The sequence below is a fragment of the Orbicella faveolata genome, unplaced genomic scaffold (assembly GCF_042242905.1).
Source record: "Orbicella faveolata isolate gen_17 unplaced genomic scaffold, um_ofav_v1 contig_1, whole genome shotgun sequence".
Lineage (NCBI taxonomy): Eukaryota > Metazoa > Cnidaria > Anthozoa > Scleractinia > Merulinidae > Orbicella > Orbicella faveolata.
The window spans coordinates 7,747,501-7,766,065 of record NW_028301536.1 but is presented as its reverse complement, the minus strand read 5'-3'; the positions used below and the strand labels follow the sequence as shown (position 1 = coordinate 7,766,065).

The window sequence follows — 18,565 nt, the reverse complement described above, 5'->3', positions numbered from 1 at the left end:
TTTCGAGATCGGATCAAAAATTTCCGAGATCCACGATTTTCTGGGTACCATTCGACACCCCTACTTTTTAGCGGGTTCTCATTTGTTTCCCTTTTGTTGTTCTTCTATCAGTGATTTTCGTCCCCTTGTATTCACTTTCTGGCGGCTTCTTGGTCCTGATCGGCTTATCCTATCCGTTGCCCCACAAAGCGTCACGAGAGTTCGTCCACGTCATCGACGTAAGGGTGTAAACTAAATATCTTTGATGAGATCTAATGCCGATCTTCAGTTAGGCATTTTATAAGATCGAAGGTTATACCACCAGGACGTACAGCAATGCATCTCGTTGGATCACCAAAGTTACGCCCTATTCGGCGGGGTTAGAACTCTGTTTGGTGATCAAATAAGAATACCCCTTTTTTATAACTGACTTTTTTTTTTGTTTTTGTTTTTTTTTTTTGTTTTTTTTGTTTTTCATCTTCCCTTTCCAAGGGATATCAGTGACTGCAGAACTCCCAGCTCTGATCTGTTTAATGTCTTTTCTTCTTTTCATCAACTATAAATTGTTGATATCATTTCACCATGTCCATATTTATTTACAGTACCGTATAAATTATAGCGGTATGCTTTGTTTGAATTCTCCTGTCCGTTTCCCGTCTAGATCATTCGAAAATTCATACAGCTAATCAATTTTGTGATTTTCTGTATCTTCTTGTCAGCCAGTCTAGTTACATGCAGTCAAGCTTCAATTACACTGTCGGGAAATGCGCTTACGGAGATCTAATATACCTTAAAAATATTCTTTTTTTGCAAAACAATTCTGTGGGACACGTTAAAGGACTTCACACTCAGACTTCAAAAATGAGCTTTTTCAGGTCACATGAATGACTAGCTCCTAAGTGTTAAAAACTGGCTGTTCATTATAAAAACGATAACGTACTAATGAATGGTTCAAGAAGCATGGACTTAAGTTCATCCTGTCCATAAGCTATAAGGAAGTTGTCCAGGGGACAAACCTCGGAAAACAGTGTTTTGAGGGGTTTTTTTTCTCGTGAAATTTTGAAAATGCTTTCTAATATTAACTAATGTGCTTATCCCGGTTTCTATAGTATGAGGTGACTAGGAGTATTTCCACTCCCCCTGGATGGGTTGCTAGTTCATCGCAGGGTTACCCCCAGCATTCAGTTCGCCGGTACCCATTTATACACCTGGGTGGAGAGAGGCACTGTGAGAGTAAAGTGTCTTGCCCAAGAACACAACCCAATGTCCCCAGCTAGGGCTCGAACCCGGACCGCAAGATCAGGAGACGAGCGCACTAACCATGAGGCCACCGTGCTTCCCACACACATCTTTAAAGCTTTCCTGTAAAGTATCATTAAAATGCACTGAATCGAATCCATTTTGTGAGTATTTTTAAACTGTAAACAACCATTGCCATGGGAGTTGCTATGTTGAAAGATAGCTACCAGTGTGCAGATTTCTTAATTCAAACGTAAATCAAGGAGTAATTAGAGCAAAATGGGCCCTTTGCACGATCCGGTCACATGGTACGCAATTAATTATGCTGGGACGCAAGTTACACAGTGGGACTTCCAATACAAAGGATAGTCAGGCTGGACTGGTACGAGTTGCTTTGTTTTGGAAGTCCCACTGTGCAACTTGCGTCCTAGCATAATTAATTCCGTACCATGTCATCGGATCGTGCAAAGGGCCTATTGTTTCAAAATATGATTTGCAAATGGTCAGGGATGTCGAATCTTCATGTTCCAAAAAAGTGGTTTTTTTGGAGAAAAATCTATATCTGCGGATAAAAGACCCCCCAAATATGATTAGCCTCTATACCTATAGAGTCTACGTTAGTGTGAAATTTCGCAACGTAAATTATTATTTTCTGCAGTGAGATATTGAGTACTTGCATCAGAAATGCAAAGAACAAATGAGAAACACTGCCAATATGAATTAAAACTAATCACTCAGTGAGGAAATCGTTTCACCTTAACCTTGTAATCAGGACGTCCCAGGTTCAAGGCCTTCACCCTGCTACTAGCGGGAGTTGTTTTTCGGTAGTCCCGTGTTCAAATCCTCTATCACGCTTTGTAAATAGCCAACTGGTCTGCCTCCTGCCAGTTGGGATTTTTTACTAAGTTACGTTTATTTGAAATATTCGTTTCCTTTGTTTCAGTGGCATGCCTGTAAACTAGCTAAGCTTAGTGCTTGTATAGCTAGGTACATGACTACTATAAATAAGATTTACAGTTTTTTAACTCCGCTACGACTGCAAAAGCCTTATGCAATGGCCAGCGGATAAAAAAGGCTGACAGGAAGCGAAGCGGTCAAATGTCCCATCCACAGCTAAAACTAGGAAAATACTATTTTCCGAGATAAAAAAATGAAAATTAGCCAGTGGGTGTACTAGAACTTGACAGTTGTTGTCAAAAGACCTTTTGATGATCAGAAGCGCTTTTTATCAGGAAGAGGGAAGGGGACATTATTTTTTAAAAATCTTATCCGAGGAAATTTGGATTTAAAAAAACATTTGACTTTAAACGGAAGTGATGTTAGCTCCGGCAATATCCGGAGATACCCGTCAGCCAGGAAGTGTTTTAAGAAAAACTAGATGCCCGGCAGTCTGAAATTCTTATTGAATTCCCACGGAATAACTCATATTGAATTCTTCTTAGAATAGTAGATCTTTTTTTAGAAATGTCAAGCGATTTCAAGTCTTATTTTGGCTTTGTAAATTTTCGTGCTCTGACTCCGGAGTCAACTCTCTTACAGTTGAAACCCTCTCAGAGTACTCTATATTTGTTGTAAATGCCAAGCGATTCTAAATGTTTTGATTTTGTTCCAGCCATGCTCTAAAAATCTTGACCCGTGGGCACGATGGTTCCAACAAATACTAGATATCCGGCAGTCAAACTCGAACTCGCCATGGGGCGAAACCGGCAGCTACCAAGTAAGCTAAAGTACTTGACTATTATGAACATTGTATTTTTCAGTTTATATTCATTATAAAGACACTTTTTTGACTGCCGGCGAATATCGACTAAGCTGTAAATTAAATAGCTTGATAGCCAACATGACAGTTCTAAGAACCCACTCCGCCGTCACTCAGTGGGTCTTCGCATGTCACGCAACATGTAGCGAACTTTCGTCGTGTTGTGTGCTTTCATACCAAAGCAATGTGAACAATAGAGGCCTGATTGGTTCGGATATCCCTTGATATTTCTACACAAAGATCGAGTATTCTCAGCTGGTTCGAATGGAATTTTCGGTTGAAAAACAAAAAGAATTCCTGACGGCCGGGTATAGAGATTTTTTATAAAACTTGTCTGGCAAACCCAAAAGAAACATTGTTATTGATTGTATAAAATCGCTTTGGTGTTCCTGACCAAGCTGAGTTCAGAATACTCAAATTCTCTCGGGAGGTTTCAAATAATAACAATAATTTTTTGCGGAAATTATCTATGAATGTTTTATTGCCGGGTAGCTAGTTCTTTAAAAAATTGTGTAAGTGAGTCAAGGTTTTTATAGCATGACTGGGAGAATTCGTCCACGGAGTACCAAAACATTATTTAGAATCACTTGACATTACTGAACAAATATCGAGTACTCCCAGAGGGTTTCAGACTGCCGGGCATCTAGTTTCTTTTTTTAAACACTTCCCGGCTGCCGGGTATCTATGAAAATTTTAACGTGACAAGACTATCTAACCGTAATGAAAAGAAGGACAAAAAACAAGAAAAAGCAATCGTTCCATTATTACTCAAGCGCCTTCTACTTCTAACAATTTGCTTGTCCATCGCATGCAGTTTCGATCGAAAGCCACTCGTCTCAAGGAGGTGACCTCCATCAGGTTTGTCGCCTAAATGTTCGTGCGTGACGAGCCTGAAGCGCTTTTACGTAGGAAGCTACGATCAAAATATCTCCCGCCTTGCTTAAAAGTGAAAAATACTGTTCGAACATTTTTCGTACCGTATGGCATAAATAAATAATGTAGCTTGCAAACTGTGTCTAATTTAGTAGGGCATTCCCCTGTCAGCCTCGCCGTTTCGAATTGGAGAAGCTAGAAGTACAACTGCAGGGAGACGCAAATTCGCTCTTTTCGTAACACAGATACATTCTTAAGAGATAGTAATAATTTATATACGATGGCTGCTGAAAGAACCGTGGTTCAACAAGAAAATAATGGATTTAGGCCATTTTCCGAGCTTCGCTCATGCTATAATCTGCTTAGGGGAAATCCATTCGAAAGTGAAAATTGCTGCTCACGCATGAATCGATGATGTAGCTTCTGATCTGACCAATCAGATGAACTGTATTAGCAATTCGGGGTTTTCCCCTTCAGTAACCCGCCTGTTCTGAGAAATCAAAATCCATTGTTGGTGCTGATTTGCTCATTTCTAGAGAACTACCACGTACAAGTCAGATCGAAGACTTAGCTCACCACGCTTTATCATGGCTGACCAGCCTCCTGACGCTAACGTAGCTCAACAAGAAAACAATGGATTTGGACCACTTTTTAAGCCCCGTGGAAGAGCGGCAGTGATCGTTTCAATAGTGGTCGCCATTATGTCTGGAGTTGTGCTTGTGTTCTCGGTGAGGGAGAGAGAAACCAAGGAAGGAATTCATTTTCTGGTCTTTTCAGCTGCCTTGCTTACTCTAAGTGCAGTATTTGGGGAGCTCGTGCGAAGAATGTGCCTGGTCACTGAAGAAGCTCAACACAAGGGAACGAGATATCAAGGAAACTGGAAGCACATTTTCAGTTCCACTTTCGCTTTCGAGTATGGGCGAAGTATCATAGTCGTCACCGTTGGTTCCGCTTTGTTCGTGTGCTATGCTTTGTACGAACATTACGAAGTCTTTTCCCACCCAGACTACGCCATAATGTTTGCAGTAAACTGTTTCTTGGTTCCACAGTTGGTGTTCCTTGTCGGTCTTCGAGAATTGTCTCCTGTGGAAACATCGGAGGTCAATGAAAGAGGAAATAAGAATCTTGCTGATGGACTGGCTTGGGGATACTATTTTGGCTACCTGAAGCTGGTGCTTCCAAGACTTGAAGAACAGATTGGAAAATCGGACGAATTCCGTTATCAGATAACGAAGAAAAAGCTGTTTATTTTGCTGCCAAGAACCTGCTATACGCATGATGACATCGAGCATGCCGATGGCAGGGTGAAATGGGCCGGTAACCTCCCAGAGTGTAAAATTAACAGGGGTGGTATAAAGGCGCGGTCATACAAGACTGCGGTACACCAGATAGAGATGCCCCGCCCAGACGGAGGTGTTGACAAATATTACTTTGTTTTGGAGTATGCCACCCCTCTGATGCACCTGTATGACATGTCCGCGCATGCAGATGCTCCCTTGAGTCGCCAAGAGCGGGATCATCAGGTAACTTATAAGTCAATGTAAGTCTTCCACATATAACCTCTGTTCATTTTTAGTTGGTCTAATTCCAGTTTCCCAAAGCCAAAAATGGTCCTCTGGGTGATCAAATCCCCAGGGATCAACTGCCCGTACCCCAGGACATACATGGTAAAAATGAGTCATGGAAAAGAAAAAAGGCATCTTTGAACACTTCCTCTATGTCTCTGGTATAGCTTGTTTTTACATATCTTATCAGTATGGTGTCAAATTCCTCACCTCAGTAACAACCCATTGACATCAAATTCCCACACCCCCTCCCTAGACACATCAACTTGTCAAATACCTAGGGAATGCTTGATCAATACCTAAATTGTTCTTGTGTACCTATTGCACCTCAAGTGAATAATGCCTTATTATACATAATTTCCAAGAAAGACCCTGTTTCAAATCAAGATTGGAAAATCTATAACTCAATTTTAGACTAAAATAGCCTGTCAAAACCCACCTCTGGAACAGACATATACACTTTTGGGGCTTATACAGGAGAGAAGACCTGGCTTACCTGCAGTGAGAGCAAACAAGTTACTTCTCAGTCGACCAGTTGCCTGTTTCCCATGCATTTATGCACAATAAAGTTGAATAGATGAAACTAAAAGTGACTTCCCCTTTACAAATCCAGTTACCCAGAAGGGAATATTCCATATTAAAAATTAAGCATAACAATGTTCAAAATTCATTGTCTTCCCCAAGAGGTACAAACATTTTTAAAATACAACTTATTTTCCGTAGCCTTTTAAGAGGTTAGCCAATGAATTAAATGCGCAAAGTGTGATCCCTGGCTGAAGAAATGCTTCAAAGCACCCCTCAGCACATCCATAAGATCCCAATTGAGCTAGCAATAATTTTGGCTTTGTGCTTCTCCTATCCGGCATTTTTGAAAGGACTTGTATGAATAACAGCTCCTAAAATGTCAAAATCTGGCCAAAAGAAGATATCTGATGAAAACAACAAAAGATGTTTCATGGTCTGGTGACAAGGTGGAATCACTGTTGAACATAACAATTGACTGCAGATTCAAAATTGATGGAAAATGTCACTTGGAATCTTGTCAAAATAAGTATCAAGAAATCTAAGCACAGTACCAAGAGCAGAACCCATTTCTGTTCGAGGAAGACTTTTGCCAAGAAATCATGATTACCATTACATCAGTGTGTTATCAAGAAGTTTTCCATCCACAATAAATTATGAAAATCTGGCATTTTTAAATGTATCCACTTTGAAGAGCGTTCAGATTAGTCGGGACGTATTATAGGTGTAACTGTAATGATAAAGATATGTGACAACCCCGTGTGAGAAGTAACTAAACCTGGGCATGAAACAGAATTGTGATCCCTTTCTATGATCATTGCTCTGACTGTAATAATGATCAATATTTTTTCCTTGTTTTATAGGTGGTGCTGTTTATGCGAAAACTGAGAGATATTCTGGATCGTTCTCCTGAATGCAAAGGGAAGTATGAGTTAGTACCTCTTTCGGGAACTGAGACAAACAAAATAGCAGATGTTTTGGTTGGGATGTACAATGAGGCTAACATAGAAGTAGATGAACATGCTGATGCCAACTGAAAGAAGTAACAGAACAGATAACTGTTCCAAAACTCCCAGACAGACGTAATTTGCACTAGCTAGATTTGACGCTTGATAACTGTTAAAACTCACTTTTGGATGACATCTATGTGCAACACTGTAGTTAAATGCATGCTCTATGTGTTTTCTGTTCCTTAAGATTGTTGTATACCCTGAGAGGTGCCACAGGTGACCCAGGCATAACATAAGAGTTTGTATGGAGATTAAGAACTGATATTCAAATCAGTCAACATATAAAGATTTTTAAACTTTGTTTGGTATCATTTCTTCTCATCCTGAGATGTTTTAACAAAATGTGTTGCAACACCATCAGGTAAATAACCTAAATTTGATCAAATGTCACTTACATTAAACTTCTATCTTTGAACAGTTGTTGTTGCATAAAATTAAAGGAATGAGCCAAAGCATGTTGGCCAAGCGAAGGCATTGGGTATGTCACCCACAGAAAAAAATGTTGGAAAAATTATGAACTAGGTCTACCCACAGCACCTGATTAATTAACCTGACCTGTTGGCAACAGTAGGTTTTATGCTTTAGAAATCATCAGAGATTGAAAGCAGTTCATAAAGATATTTTAATAAGCTCAACATTATTTTCACAGAACATTTTTGAAGATAGAGATATGCTGCCCTTTAGTTGTTACTGTCTTGCAAAAAATAATGCATTATCATCATTATTACCCTTTTAAAGCAATTGGTTTGGCCATGACAGAGGGTGCAAATTTCATTCTATAAGTTGATCAAAGAAATTAGGGTATCACATAATATATTTCAGTGAAACATTATGAATGCTAATGAAATTTAATCATTCATGGTTGATAACGTTTGAAATTACAAAACGTAATCCAGCTGTTTGTCGCATTAACAGTGTAAGGTAAGGTAAGGTGAGGTAAGGTAAGGTAACTTTATTTCAAGTCGTAAATGTAGGGAGTGGTTACCCAACTCCCAAGCTAGGGGCTTGTGACAAAAACTCATGACTATTTACAATAACATTGCTAGTTACAATTACTATATTCGCCATGATAAATTCAGAAGTAAATAGATTCCAATAAATTATTTTATTTATACTAATTGTAATTGGTCAACTGATGGAGCGGTTTTCACTCAAGTGTCAAAAAGTAATTGGTTTCTGATTACCACACAACATATTACCACTATCCCATCCAATCAGAAGTAACACCAAAACCAATTGTGTCTTATTCACACGTTTTTCCTACATTTAATGCCAGCTACATCTCTTTTGAGTTTTGATTGGTTCATTGGATTGTCCATATCCTTTGTGATTGGTTTTGGTTTTACGATGCTTAATTGAAAACTGCCATATCAAGTATAAATCAGTACTAAGTAGATTACATTAGATCCCAAAGCAAACTCACATACTTTGCAAGTTAAATTTTCTCCTGCTGTTTCATTTCGCATAATTTGAGAAATAAGTTAGTTTACCTGATTAGCATGCTCTTCAGGTGTTAACAGATATTTTGTTGATGTATTGTGAAACAAAAAAACAAATTCAATTTGTTTATTTCCTGTTTCCATGCTTCCTCCAATATTGGACAACTCGGTACTCAAAATGTATGAAAAAGATAAGGTTTATCTATAAATTTAAATGATTTAGTTACAAGTGCTACTTATATAACATTGACATTGTAAACTGGTATTTTTATGTTTTTGGAATAAATGTTGCACTGGAACACACTGAGATGGCTTAGTCCTGCCTTTCTAAAATGAAACAGGAAGTGACATTTCAATTATATTACCAATACCACAAACTATAGTTTGCCCTGGCTTCACTGCTGAGACTCCTTCTGGAGTACCAGTCAAAATTAAATCCCCTTCTTCAAGTGTTGTGCTCTGACTAATGTAACTTAAAAGATAAGGAATCTTAAAGATCAGATCCTGAGTGTTTCCATCTTGTTTCAATTCACCATCAACCTTCAGCCAAAGACGAACATTATGAGGTTCTGGAATCTCACCCTTGGGGATAAATTTGCTGATAGGTAGTGCGGTATCAAAACCTTTAGCAAAAGTCCAAGGGTGGCCAAGCTTCTTGGCTTTGCTTTGAATATCTCTAGCAGTCATGTCAAGAGCCAGGGCATATCCCCCAACATGATCCATTGCATTTGTTTCAGAAATAACCACACCTGTTTTACCGATTACAACACCAAGTTCAACTTCATGATGAAGCTGGTCACAGCCTGGAGGAAGCTACATGGACAAAAGGGAACAACAATGAGAAACAGTGAGGCCCTTACACCACTTTGTGCTTGACATTTGTACTGATTGTTTGCTGTTAAGCTTTCAAAAAATATATAATAAATAAATAATACATGTGAGCTACAGTATATTGTAATGGCCAAATTGTTTACTATTAAAAAGCTTGAGAAAGAAATTAAAGGAGCCTAAAAATTCATTCAAAGAGGGTCTTCATTTTAGGTAGGGCCTTATTTTTCTTAAGGTGGCTCAAAACAGTTTCCAGCAGTTAGACTTGGATGGGTCATTACAACCACTCTTTATCACTTGATGTTACAATCATGGTATCAAAAAACTGCCGAATCATTGGTGAACACATTGTCATCATTTTCGTGACACAATAGGTTACCATAGCAATGGTATGACCTGCTAAAAACACCCTTAATTTCAGCTTTAGGGGATTGTAATTCAAAAACGGCATGGTGAAATTTTTTTTATATTATCAAATTTTAATAAACATGATAAGCTGCAACTTTTGGCAAAGTTTTAAAAAAATCTGTACATAGGGTTCAGAGCCACCTTATTTTTTTGAAAATTTAAGGTGGCTCTGAACTCCATGTACAGATTTTTTTAAAACTTTGCTAAAAGTTGTGTCTTATCATGCTTATTAAAATTTGATCATATAAAAAAATTTCACTGTGCCATTTTTTAATTATAAGCCCCTAAAGCTGTAATTAAGGGTGCTTTTAGCAGGGCATACTGTTGCTATGGTAACCTATTTTGCAACGAAAATTCACCAATGAATGGCAGTTTTGTGATACCATGATTGTAGCATCAAGTGATAAAGAGTAGCCATAAAGGACCCATCACAATCTAAGTAGTGCCAGAAACTGTTTTGAGCCACCTTAAGTAGCAGTTGTTGTCAGTGTTATTTCTCTTGCAAAGTCATTTGTGTTGTGTCTATCCCTTAGATATAGTATTCTGAAGTACTGGTAATAGTTTATTCTGTCTCTTTCACATCAAGCAGTTTTTGTACAATTTATTTACAGTTTTATTGTGCAACTAGTGGGACATATTTTAACATTTAATTTCGTCGATTTTTACTAAGTTCAGTCCTCCATCCCAAAGCTGCTTGACCTATGTTGTATTTTGTGATTTAGAAATGTAAAGGGTAAGGTCTAGGGAATCATTAATAGAGCTAGCTGACTTGATTGTCAGTGAAGTTAAACCTGCATTCAAGCAAAATCCTTACCCTATTTATGACCAAAATCTGTGATTTTTGCTACCCTATTTATGACCTGGCCAAAAATTTGATACCCTATTTATGACCATTGTGGCTGGCACAGTTGCCCTAAACATAAGTCATGAAGGGCTTTTGTTGGTGGTCTTATTGATAATGATGAAAAAGTAGCTTCTTCAAAGAAACATACCCAATTCAAGACCAGGGTGCTAAAAGCATACCCTATTTAAGACCAAAATGGGCAAAATCGATACCCTATTTATGATCAAAATGGCTCAAAAACCCTTAAAGTGCACCTAACCCCCAATTTTTTTTTTTTTCGCGAAAACGAATGTACTTGTTATTTGAAATAATTCTGCGAAAAAATTTTTGGATTCCGTGAAATCCTCGATTTTCTGTACCCCTACAAAATCTCGAAAATAGCTCCAAAACACCGCCATTTTGTTTCACGACCGAGTTTGAGGAGAATGGGTCCAGCGGCTCTTGTGACGTCTACCCAGGAAGGTTCGATATCTCACGTCCTCTCATTTCCTTCAGGATTGTGCAATACACATTCGAAAAGTGCGCAGAAACGCCTTCCAGAGGTGCTATCGGCTGTTGCAGTAATATTCTAGATTTAAAGAAGGATATACTGTACAATTTACTGACGATGATCGGCTAATGGTACAATAAAGACGTAAACGACGGTTGATTTTGTCGAACCGAAACAAGCGAACTGAATCTGTGAGAACCATTAAAGAATTCTCACTGGAATTTGTTCCGCAGACTTTCGAACGCTATTTTCATAAATTTTCTGCTTAAAGCTAACCAGAAATTTTTAGAAATACTGCCGAAAACCTATATCTTACAATCCCGCAGTATTTATAACATAACCGGCAAAGTTGTGTGATCCGGTCATGATCAAGAAGCGTATTAACTGATATGTAAATAGGTCGCAACTGTACGCCGCTAACCAGCACTTATTTCTCTTTCGATTTAGATAAAAGTAGAAAATTAATCCTTTAGAATTACATCATAACAAAATTGTTAGACTCGCAGGGTTTTTCGAAGGTTTGGAAATCAGCAGTGCGACAGAGATTGTGTGCAATAGCGTCGAAAATATGACCGCGTAACATTATCTGCGGACCGCTTAGGGAACACATCCTTTTCGCTTATCCGACGAATTTCACTGCAAACTTTGAGAACAATTTACATTGGTTATTTGGAGTTACGACTTAAAACGTGTGACAATGTGAAATCGGTAATTGTATGAAATGTTTCCTTCCACCTTGTTCTCGCAGCTTCAAAAATACAGGTCCAAACAGTACGATTTTCAATCGATCGAAGCCAATGTTTTGGAGGTCATCAAGTCTCGAAAACTGCAACACGTACGTCGCTCTTATAAACATGAAGCATTCAACAGAAAGTAAAACACAAACTGGATTTAACAGAACAATCATACCTTGACAAAATACATTCTCGCTAAGGACAAATGTAAACGGGCTATAAACACGAGTGGGAATCTTATGTTTAGTTGACGAAATTACCATCCAAAGCAGTCCTTGAGTTTTCTTTCCTGTTTTTCGTTTGCCTGCTCCTCCACTTCGTATCTAGCTTTCCATTCCTAATATACAAGCAGCTCGTCGGCAAAGAAGTCTTCTCCTTCGTCGCTTGAAATATTGTAAATTGCTCTCAAAGCTCTAAGCAGTGAGTTCACAGTTGTCGAACGTGCTCGATCGAAGTTTATTTTGGTGTCTTCCAAATCGAAACTTAACTCTGACTCCAGTGACGAAACAAAATGATTCTGAGACAAAGCTTGGACGTTTTAGTCCCAAAATACATCTGTCATGTTTAAGCTTGCATAAATTAGAATACATTATGTTGCACGTGACGAGTGGTGTTGTTGAATAAACGAATTCAAGATGTCGCTGTGTGCGTCCGAGTCTTAGTGACAAACATTACATGGTACCAGGAGTAAAATGGATTCGTTCAAGCCTCCGGAAGCTTTGTCGCTTCAAGGAAATCCAAGTGAAAATTGGAGAAGATGGGTCCAACGATTCGACCTTTATCTGACGGCGTCTGGCAAAATAAAAGAAGACGAGAAAGTTCAGTGCGCGATCCTGCTTCACGTGATCGGTGAAGAAGCGCTGGAAATTTATAATACCTTTAAGTTTGCTACTGGTGAGGATCCAAACAAGATTGCTCATCTTAAGAAGAAGTTTGAGGAGTATGTCAACCCGAGAAAGAACACTGTGTTTGAAAGATATCGATTTTGGGAATGCAAACAGCAAGAAGGCGAGACAATTGATCAGTTTATCACCGAGCTGAAAACACGTGCAAAGTCCTGTGAATTTGGCGATCAGCATGACCTCATGATCCGCGACCGAATTGTGTTTGGTGTGAGAGATACCCGACTGAAAGAACGACTGCTCCGTGAATCGTCAGACCTTACCCTAGAAAAAGCAGCAAGTGTTTGCAGAGCCGGCGAAGCAAGCTCGAGTCAAATAAAGGAATTGGAAGATTCTGACAAGAGCGTTCCAGTTCATTGGGTCGGAAACAAGTTCAATTTAAGGCGTCCAAAACCGCCGCGTCCTAAATTACCGTTCAACTGTTCGAAGTGTGGTACTAAGCATCTACCAAAGTCATGTCCTGCGTTTGGAAAGCTTTGTCTCGTTTGTAAAGGGAAAAATCATTTCGCCAGAGTTTGTCCGCAAATGAAATCTCCCGTACACGTAGTCACTCCGAGCGATCAAGGCGCCATTGGTGGAGTCGAATTAGAAGTTCAATCAGATAATGGAGATCAAGAATTATTTATCGGAACAGTGACTAGTGCACCGCCTGTCGAAGACTCGGCTTGGTTTACGAATTTACGTGTCGGCGGAACACCGATTAAATTCAAACTGGACACAGGAGCCGAAGCGAATGTGTTGCCACTCAGTGTGTACTTGAAACTCAGAAATAAGTCACCGCTTTCGGAAACCAGCGTCATTCTCTCATCTTATGGAGACTTCAAGGTTAAACCTGAAGGCACACTAAACTTACACTGTGAAGCTCGTGGAATGAAAGAAAACCTGCCATTTTTTGTCGCTGCTGTTGAGTCACCACCGATTTTGGGACTTTCAGCTTGCCAAAAATTAAATTTGGTCAGAAGAGTAGAGAGTGTTGCCCAGGCGCCACTCACAAAGGAAGAAATTTTGGATGAGTTTCCTGACATCTTTACTGGACTGGGCTGTATGGAAGGCAGTTATCACATTGAATTGGATGATACAGTTGAGCCTGTCATTCACCCACCACGGCGAGTGCCATATAGTCTGCTTGAGAAGCTGAAAGAAAAACTCCAGGAGCTAGAAGAGAAAGATGTTATTCAGAAAGTGGACAGACCCACCCCGTGGGTTAACAGTCTCGTCATTGTGGAGAAACGTGATGGGTCCCTACGCCTGTGTTTAGACCCCAGAGATCTTAACAAGGCAATTCGCCGAGAGCACCACAGGATTCCAACTGCAGAAGATATAGCAAGTCGTCTAAGTGGCAAGAAAGTTTTCTCCATAGTGGATGAAAAGGATGGTTTCTGGCAAGTGTGTCTAGATGATGAAAGTTCTCACCTCTGCACATTCAACACTCCGTATGGCCGTTATCGCTTTAAAAGAATGCCATTTGGTATAAGTTCAGCACCAGAGGTTTTTCAGAAAAAGAATGAATCCATATTTGGAGACATTGATGGTGTGGAAGTCATATTTGATGACATAATTATCGCTGCTAAAGATGAGTTTGAGCATGATACACTCATGAGAAAGCTTTTGCTAAGGGCACGAGAAGCGAAAGTTAAGTTCAACCCAGCAAAGCTCCAGTACAAAGTCAGTGAAGTCAAGTACATGGGGAACATTGTGTCTGAATCAGGATTGAAGCCAGATGTTGAGAAAGTGCGAGCCATAGTTCAAATGCCATTACCCCAGAACAAAGAAGAGCTGCGGAGATTCTTGGGAATGGTGAACTATTTTTCTCAGTTTATTCCTAATCAGTCAGAAGCTACTGCCCCCTTGCGAAGCCTGTTGAAGAAAGATGTAGTTTGGATCTGGTCACATGAGCACACGCAGGCAGTGGAGCATCTAAAGGAGATCCTGTCAAGTCAGCCTGTTTTAAAGTTCTTTGATCCTTCTAAGCCAGTCAATTTGCAAGTGGATGCCTCTAAGTCAGGTCTAGGAGCATGCATTCTCCAGGATGGCCACCCAATTGCCTACGCATCAAGATCTCTCACCCAAGCAGAAGTAAACTACGCCCAAATAGAGAAAGAACTTCTTGCAGTGGTATTTGGCTGCGAGAGATTCAATCATTATGTTTATGGTAGACCAGTAGATGTTATGTCAGACCATAAACCGCTGGTATCAATCACAAAGAAGCCACTGGTTAATTCTTCTCCAAGGCTTCAACGCCTGCTTCTGAGACTTCAGAAGTATGAAGTCCACATCTCTTATGTTCCAGGCAAATACATGTATGTAGCAGATACACTCTCAAGAGCCTTTCTGAATGAGCAGCCTACAGATGATGATTTGAACGATGACATGGAGGTGATGGTCCATAGCCTCATTACAAATCTTCCCATGACCCAGGAGAAATTGGCACAAATGAAGTCTGCAACAGCACAAGATGAAGACCTTCAGAAATTATGTACAGTTGTTAAGAATGGTTGGCCTTCCCACAGAAGCCAATTGCCTGCATCAATTGCCCATTACTGGAGTCTTCGTAGTGAAATTCATGAAGTAGAAGGCCTGTTGTTCCTTGGCCAGAGGCTCATAATCCCACAAGATATGAGACAAGCTGTCCTGAATTGTATCCATGAGAGTCACCTTGGTATTGAAAAGTGTAAGTCAAGGGCCAGAGCTGTAGTCTATTGGCCAGGCATGTCTACTGCAATTGAGAGACTGGTGGCTAAATGCCCAGTGTGTCTCAAGTATCAAAGAGAGAACCAGAAAGAGCCTCTCCTGCCTCATGAAGTTCCCCAGAGACCATGGCAGAAGCTTGGTGCAGACATATTTGAACTGAACACTAACTCTTATTTAGTTGTGGTTGACTACTACTCTAAATATCCGGAACTTTGTCTTATGAAAGACAAGACAGCTAGCTCTGTTATAACTAGCATGAAATCAATTTATGCCAGACATGGTATTCCAGATGAAGTTGTTGCCGACAACATGCCCTTCTCAAGCAAGGCTTTCCGTAATTTTGCAAGTGAGTGGGGATTTGAAATCTCCACATCAAGTCCCAGATACCCACAGTCCAATGGGATGAGTGAAAGAGCAATCCAGACCATCAAGAATTTACTTAGAAAGGCTTGTGCAGACGGAAATGACCCCTACATTGCTCTACTGGAGTACAGGAACACACCCATCTCTGGACTTAAGGAGTCACCTGCTCAGCTGTTAATGAGTCGCATGTTGAAGTCCAAACTACCTACTGTGGAGTCTCTCTTGAAACCTCAAGTGGTTGATAGCCCCCGACAGAAGCTGCAACAGCGGAGTGATAAGCAGAAGATGTACTATGACCGGAATGCTAAGCAGCTGCCGAGTATTAAGGAGGGTGAAACAGCTAGAATAAGAAAAGGAAGACTTGGGAGCCTGCCATCGTTACTGCACAACATAGTGCTCCAAGATCCTACATAGTTGCAACACCTGATGGTACCACCTACCGACGAAACCGTCATCACCTGCTCCCAACAGTCGAATCGCCTCCACTGATCGCAGGACCAGCTATTGATGGGCCAGGCATGCCTGTAGTAGCCGAACCGCCAGTTGCCGTCCCACCACCTGATGCTGCCATGCCCTCCCTAAACTCATCCAGCCATTGCAGTCCTCAACAGACACAGCGTACTTCCAGTGGCCGAACTGTCAGATTACCAGCAAGATTCAGAGAGGACTATGTTATGAACTGAACTGTCCACACTCAGTAACCAGACATTGAATCAGACTGTTTTGTTTTGTTTTGTTTTTTTTTTTATTTGCTTACTACTAGGCTGTGTTATTGTTGGTTATGGGGAAGTTCCAGTTAATAGTGACAACAGTGTGGAACAGACATTTTTAGCAATTTTCTGTAAATTGTTGTCACATAACTTGTTGACCTACCTTGTTATTCCTTTATTTTCTTTTGTTTTCGGTTTTGTTTATTTATTTATTTTTTATTGGAAAGGAAGATGTCATGTTTAAGCTTGCATAAATTAGAATACATTATGTTGCACGTGACGAGTGGTGTTGTTGAATAAACGAATTCAAGATGTCGCTGTGTGCGTCCGAGTCTTAGTGACAAACATTACAACATCGGAACGATTAGTTTTGTTTTCCATTTTCTCCAGCAAATACAGAGAGCTGACTGAGACGCCATTGTGTTTGGTTCCTGGGTAGACGTCATCAGGAACCGCCGCCCCAGACTCCCTAAAACGCGGTCGTGAAACACTTCAAGCGCGACTTTCAAAGGGCATAGAAAATCGAGGATTCAACCAAATTCAAAAATTTCTTCCCCCAAATGCTTCAAATAAAGCCTAGATTCGTTTTAGCGAGAAAAAAAAATTGGGGGGTTAGGTGCACTTTAAGGCTGCACATATCTATATAGCCCATATAAGGGAGTACCCCCGCCCACCATCCCCCCGCACATATACCTTATACAGGCCATATATGGGAGTCCTTCGTTTTAAGCATAAAATAGCTTTTTCCATACCTGTAGTTTCTTCCGACTGCGACTATTTTCCGCCCAAACTTTACAAATCTTCGGAGATCCCGAGGACCAACCGTGACCGCCATTTTGTAGCCTTCTTGCAGCCGTACCCATTCCCCGACGAAAAACGATATTTCCTCTGGGAGTTATACAGCCAATTCCTCTTAGGTTTGTGGGGGGGCGGGGGGGCAGTGTAGGTCCACTTTGGTGTGGTGGGTGGGAAATGTAAGTGATCGAAAACTCCTGGTTGTCAAAAAAGTTTGGAAACTTTCTAACAAATTGCTGCACAGGTTTCCCTAATTGAGTCCTAATTTGCCAGAAGGGTGCACTCCTCAAGTTCTACTGGCCGGGACATTTTATATCAGAAGACAGGGCAACCAATGTTATCTTCTTGGCCATAGTGGGGCAAATAAATGCCAATATATTACTTTGGTCTGGAAGAGAGCATCAGCACTCTAAAATTTAGTAAGAGAGATAATCTAATTATCTTCATAAAGGGAATGCATCTAAAATCAGGGACAAAAGCCTTGCAACAGTTTTGCAAATTGGACGTTTTCGAACCGAGATCCGTACTCCCCTTGTCGGTAGCCACCCCCACCCTCAATCAATGTTGAAACAGGCTTTGGCGATGTTGTGACATGGTTACAACACTGGAAACAGGGGAGGGAGGGTGAAATATAAGGAGTGTAAATCAGAACAAATTACACTAATGAAGGGAGAAAGTTTGTTTTCAGGTAGTGTCTCAGCTTCTTTTGTTCCCGATTGTGGCATGTTCTAACCATTTGGTTAGCTGGAAAGGAGGCTAAAAAATGGCTAACAAAAAGGAAAGGGGTTTGTATGCAGTCTTCGTGAATTATGGTACATGCTGGTACTTAACAATTAAAGAAGTAAACCTTCAAGATTGAAATTCTTTAGCAAGTAAAATGCAAGCTTTATGTTAACTATAAAGACTAGTTAAGGTGGCTCCCTAGAGTATTTACGAACACCCTCCCTGTAAAGCGCGTGTTAGAAAAGGAAACTTAGTTAATTTCTTTTAAAGTTTTCCATGTAGAGATTTACCAGTATGGGTACTGTTAAAATACGGCTTATTTTTTAGTAGTCAATTTTTGGATTAAGGCCATTACCATGGCAACATCTCAGATATATTCCTCATTTTGGCCTAAACTCCTTACTATTTCTTCTTTCCTTCAATGAAATTTTTTCATACTTTGCCCCATCATGGAAATGATATTGCCTGACATTTTGAATAGGGAAAAAGTCAAGGTTGTTCAGACAGTTTTTCCAGTATTCTGTAATTTGTCATTATTCTAAATATATAAGATTAGCTCTGACAGATTTTAACAAAAATAGGATATTTTATAGGAATTGCATGTGGTTAGAACTGAGCCAAATTAAAAAAATTCACCGAAGGGAATGCGAGAAAATCAGCATTTATTTGGTCACGCTGACATCACAAAAAT

At 40.0% G+C, this 18,565-nt stretch overlaps 2 protein-coding genes across 2 annotated transcripts; one reads left to right on the top strand and one right to left on the bottom strand.

Moving 5' to 3' along the window:
* The first annotated feature begins 4,189 nt into the window (after nucleotides 1–4,189).
* Nucleotides 4,190–8,689, top strand: LOC149117913 (stimulator of interferon genes protein 7-like). Its single transcript, XM_020766482.2, has 2 exons — nucleotides 4,190–5,373; nucleotides 6,801–8,689. Exons 1-2 carry the CDS (start codon nucleotides 4,438–4,440, stop codon nucleotides 6,972–6,974), a joined length of 1,110 nt encoding a protein of 369 aa, XP_020622141.2. The 5' UTR covers nucleotides 4,190–4,437; the 3' UTR covers nucleotides 6,975–8,689.
* LOC149117912 (oxaloacetate tautomerase FAHD1, mitochondrial-like) lies at nucleotides 7,551–17,255 on the bottom strand. The gene is made up of 3 exons (XM_089276549.1): nucleotides 17,109–17,255; nucleotides 14,908–15,055; nucleotides 7,551–9,199 (listed from the first exon to the last, which is right to left on the bottom strand). Exons 1-3 carry the CDS (start codon nucleotides 17,189–17,191, stop codon nucleotides 8,714–8,716), a joined length of 717 nt encoding a protein of 238 aa, XP_089132675.1. The 5' UTR covers nucleotides 17,192–17,255; the 3' UTR covers nucleotides 7,551–8,713.
* Nucleotides 17,256–18,565: the final 1,310 nt, after the last annotated feature.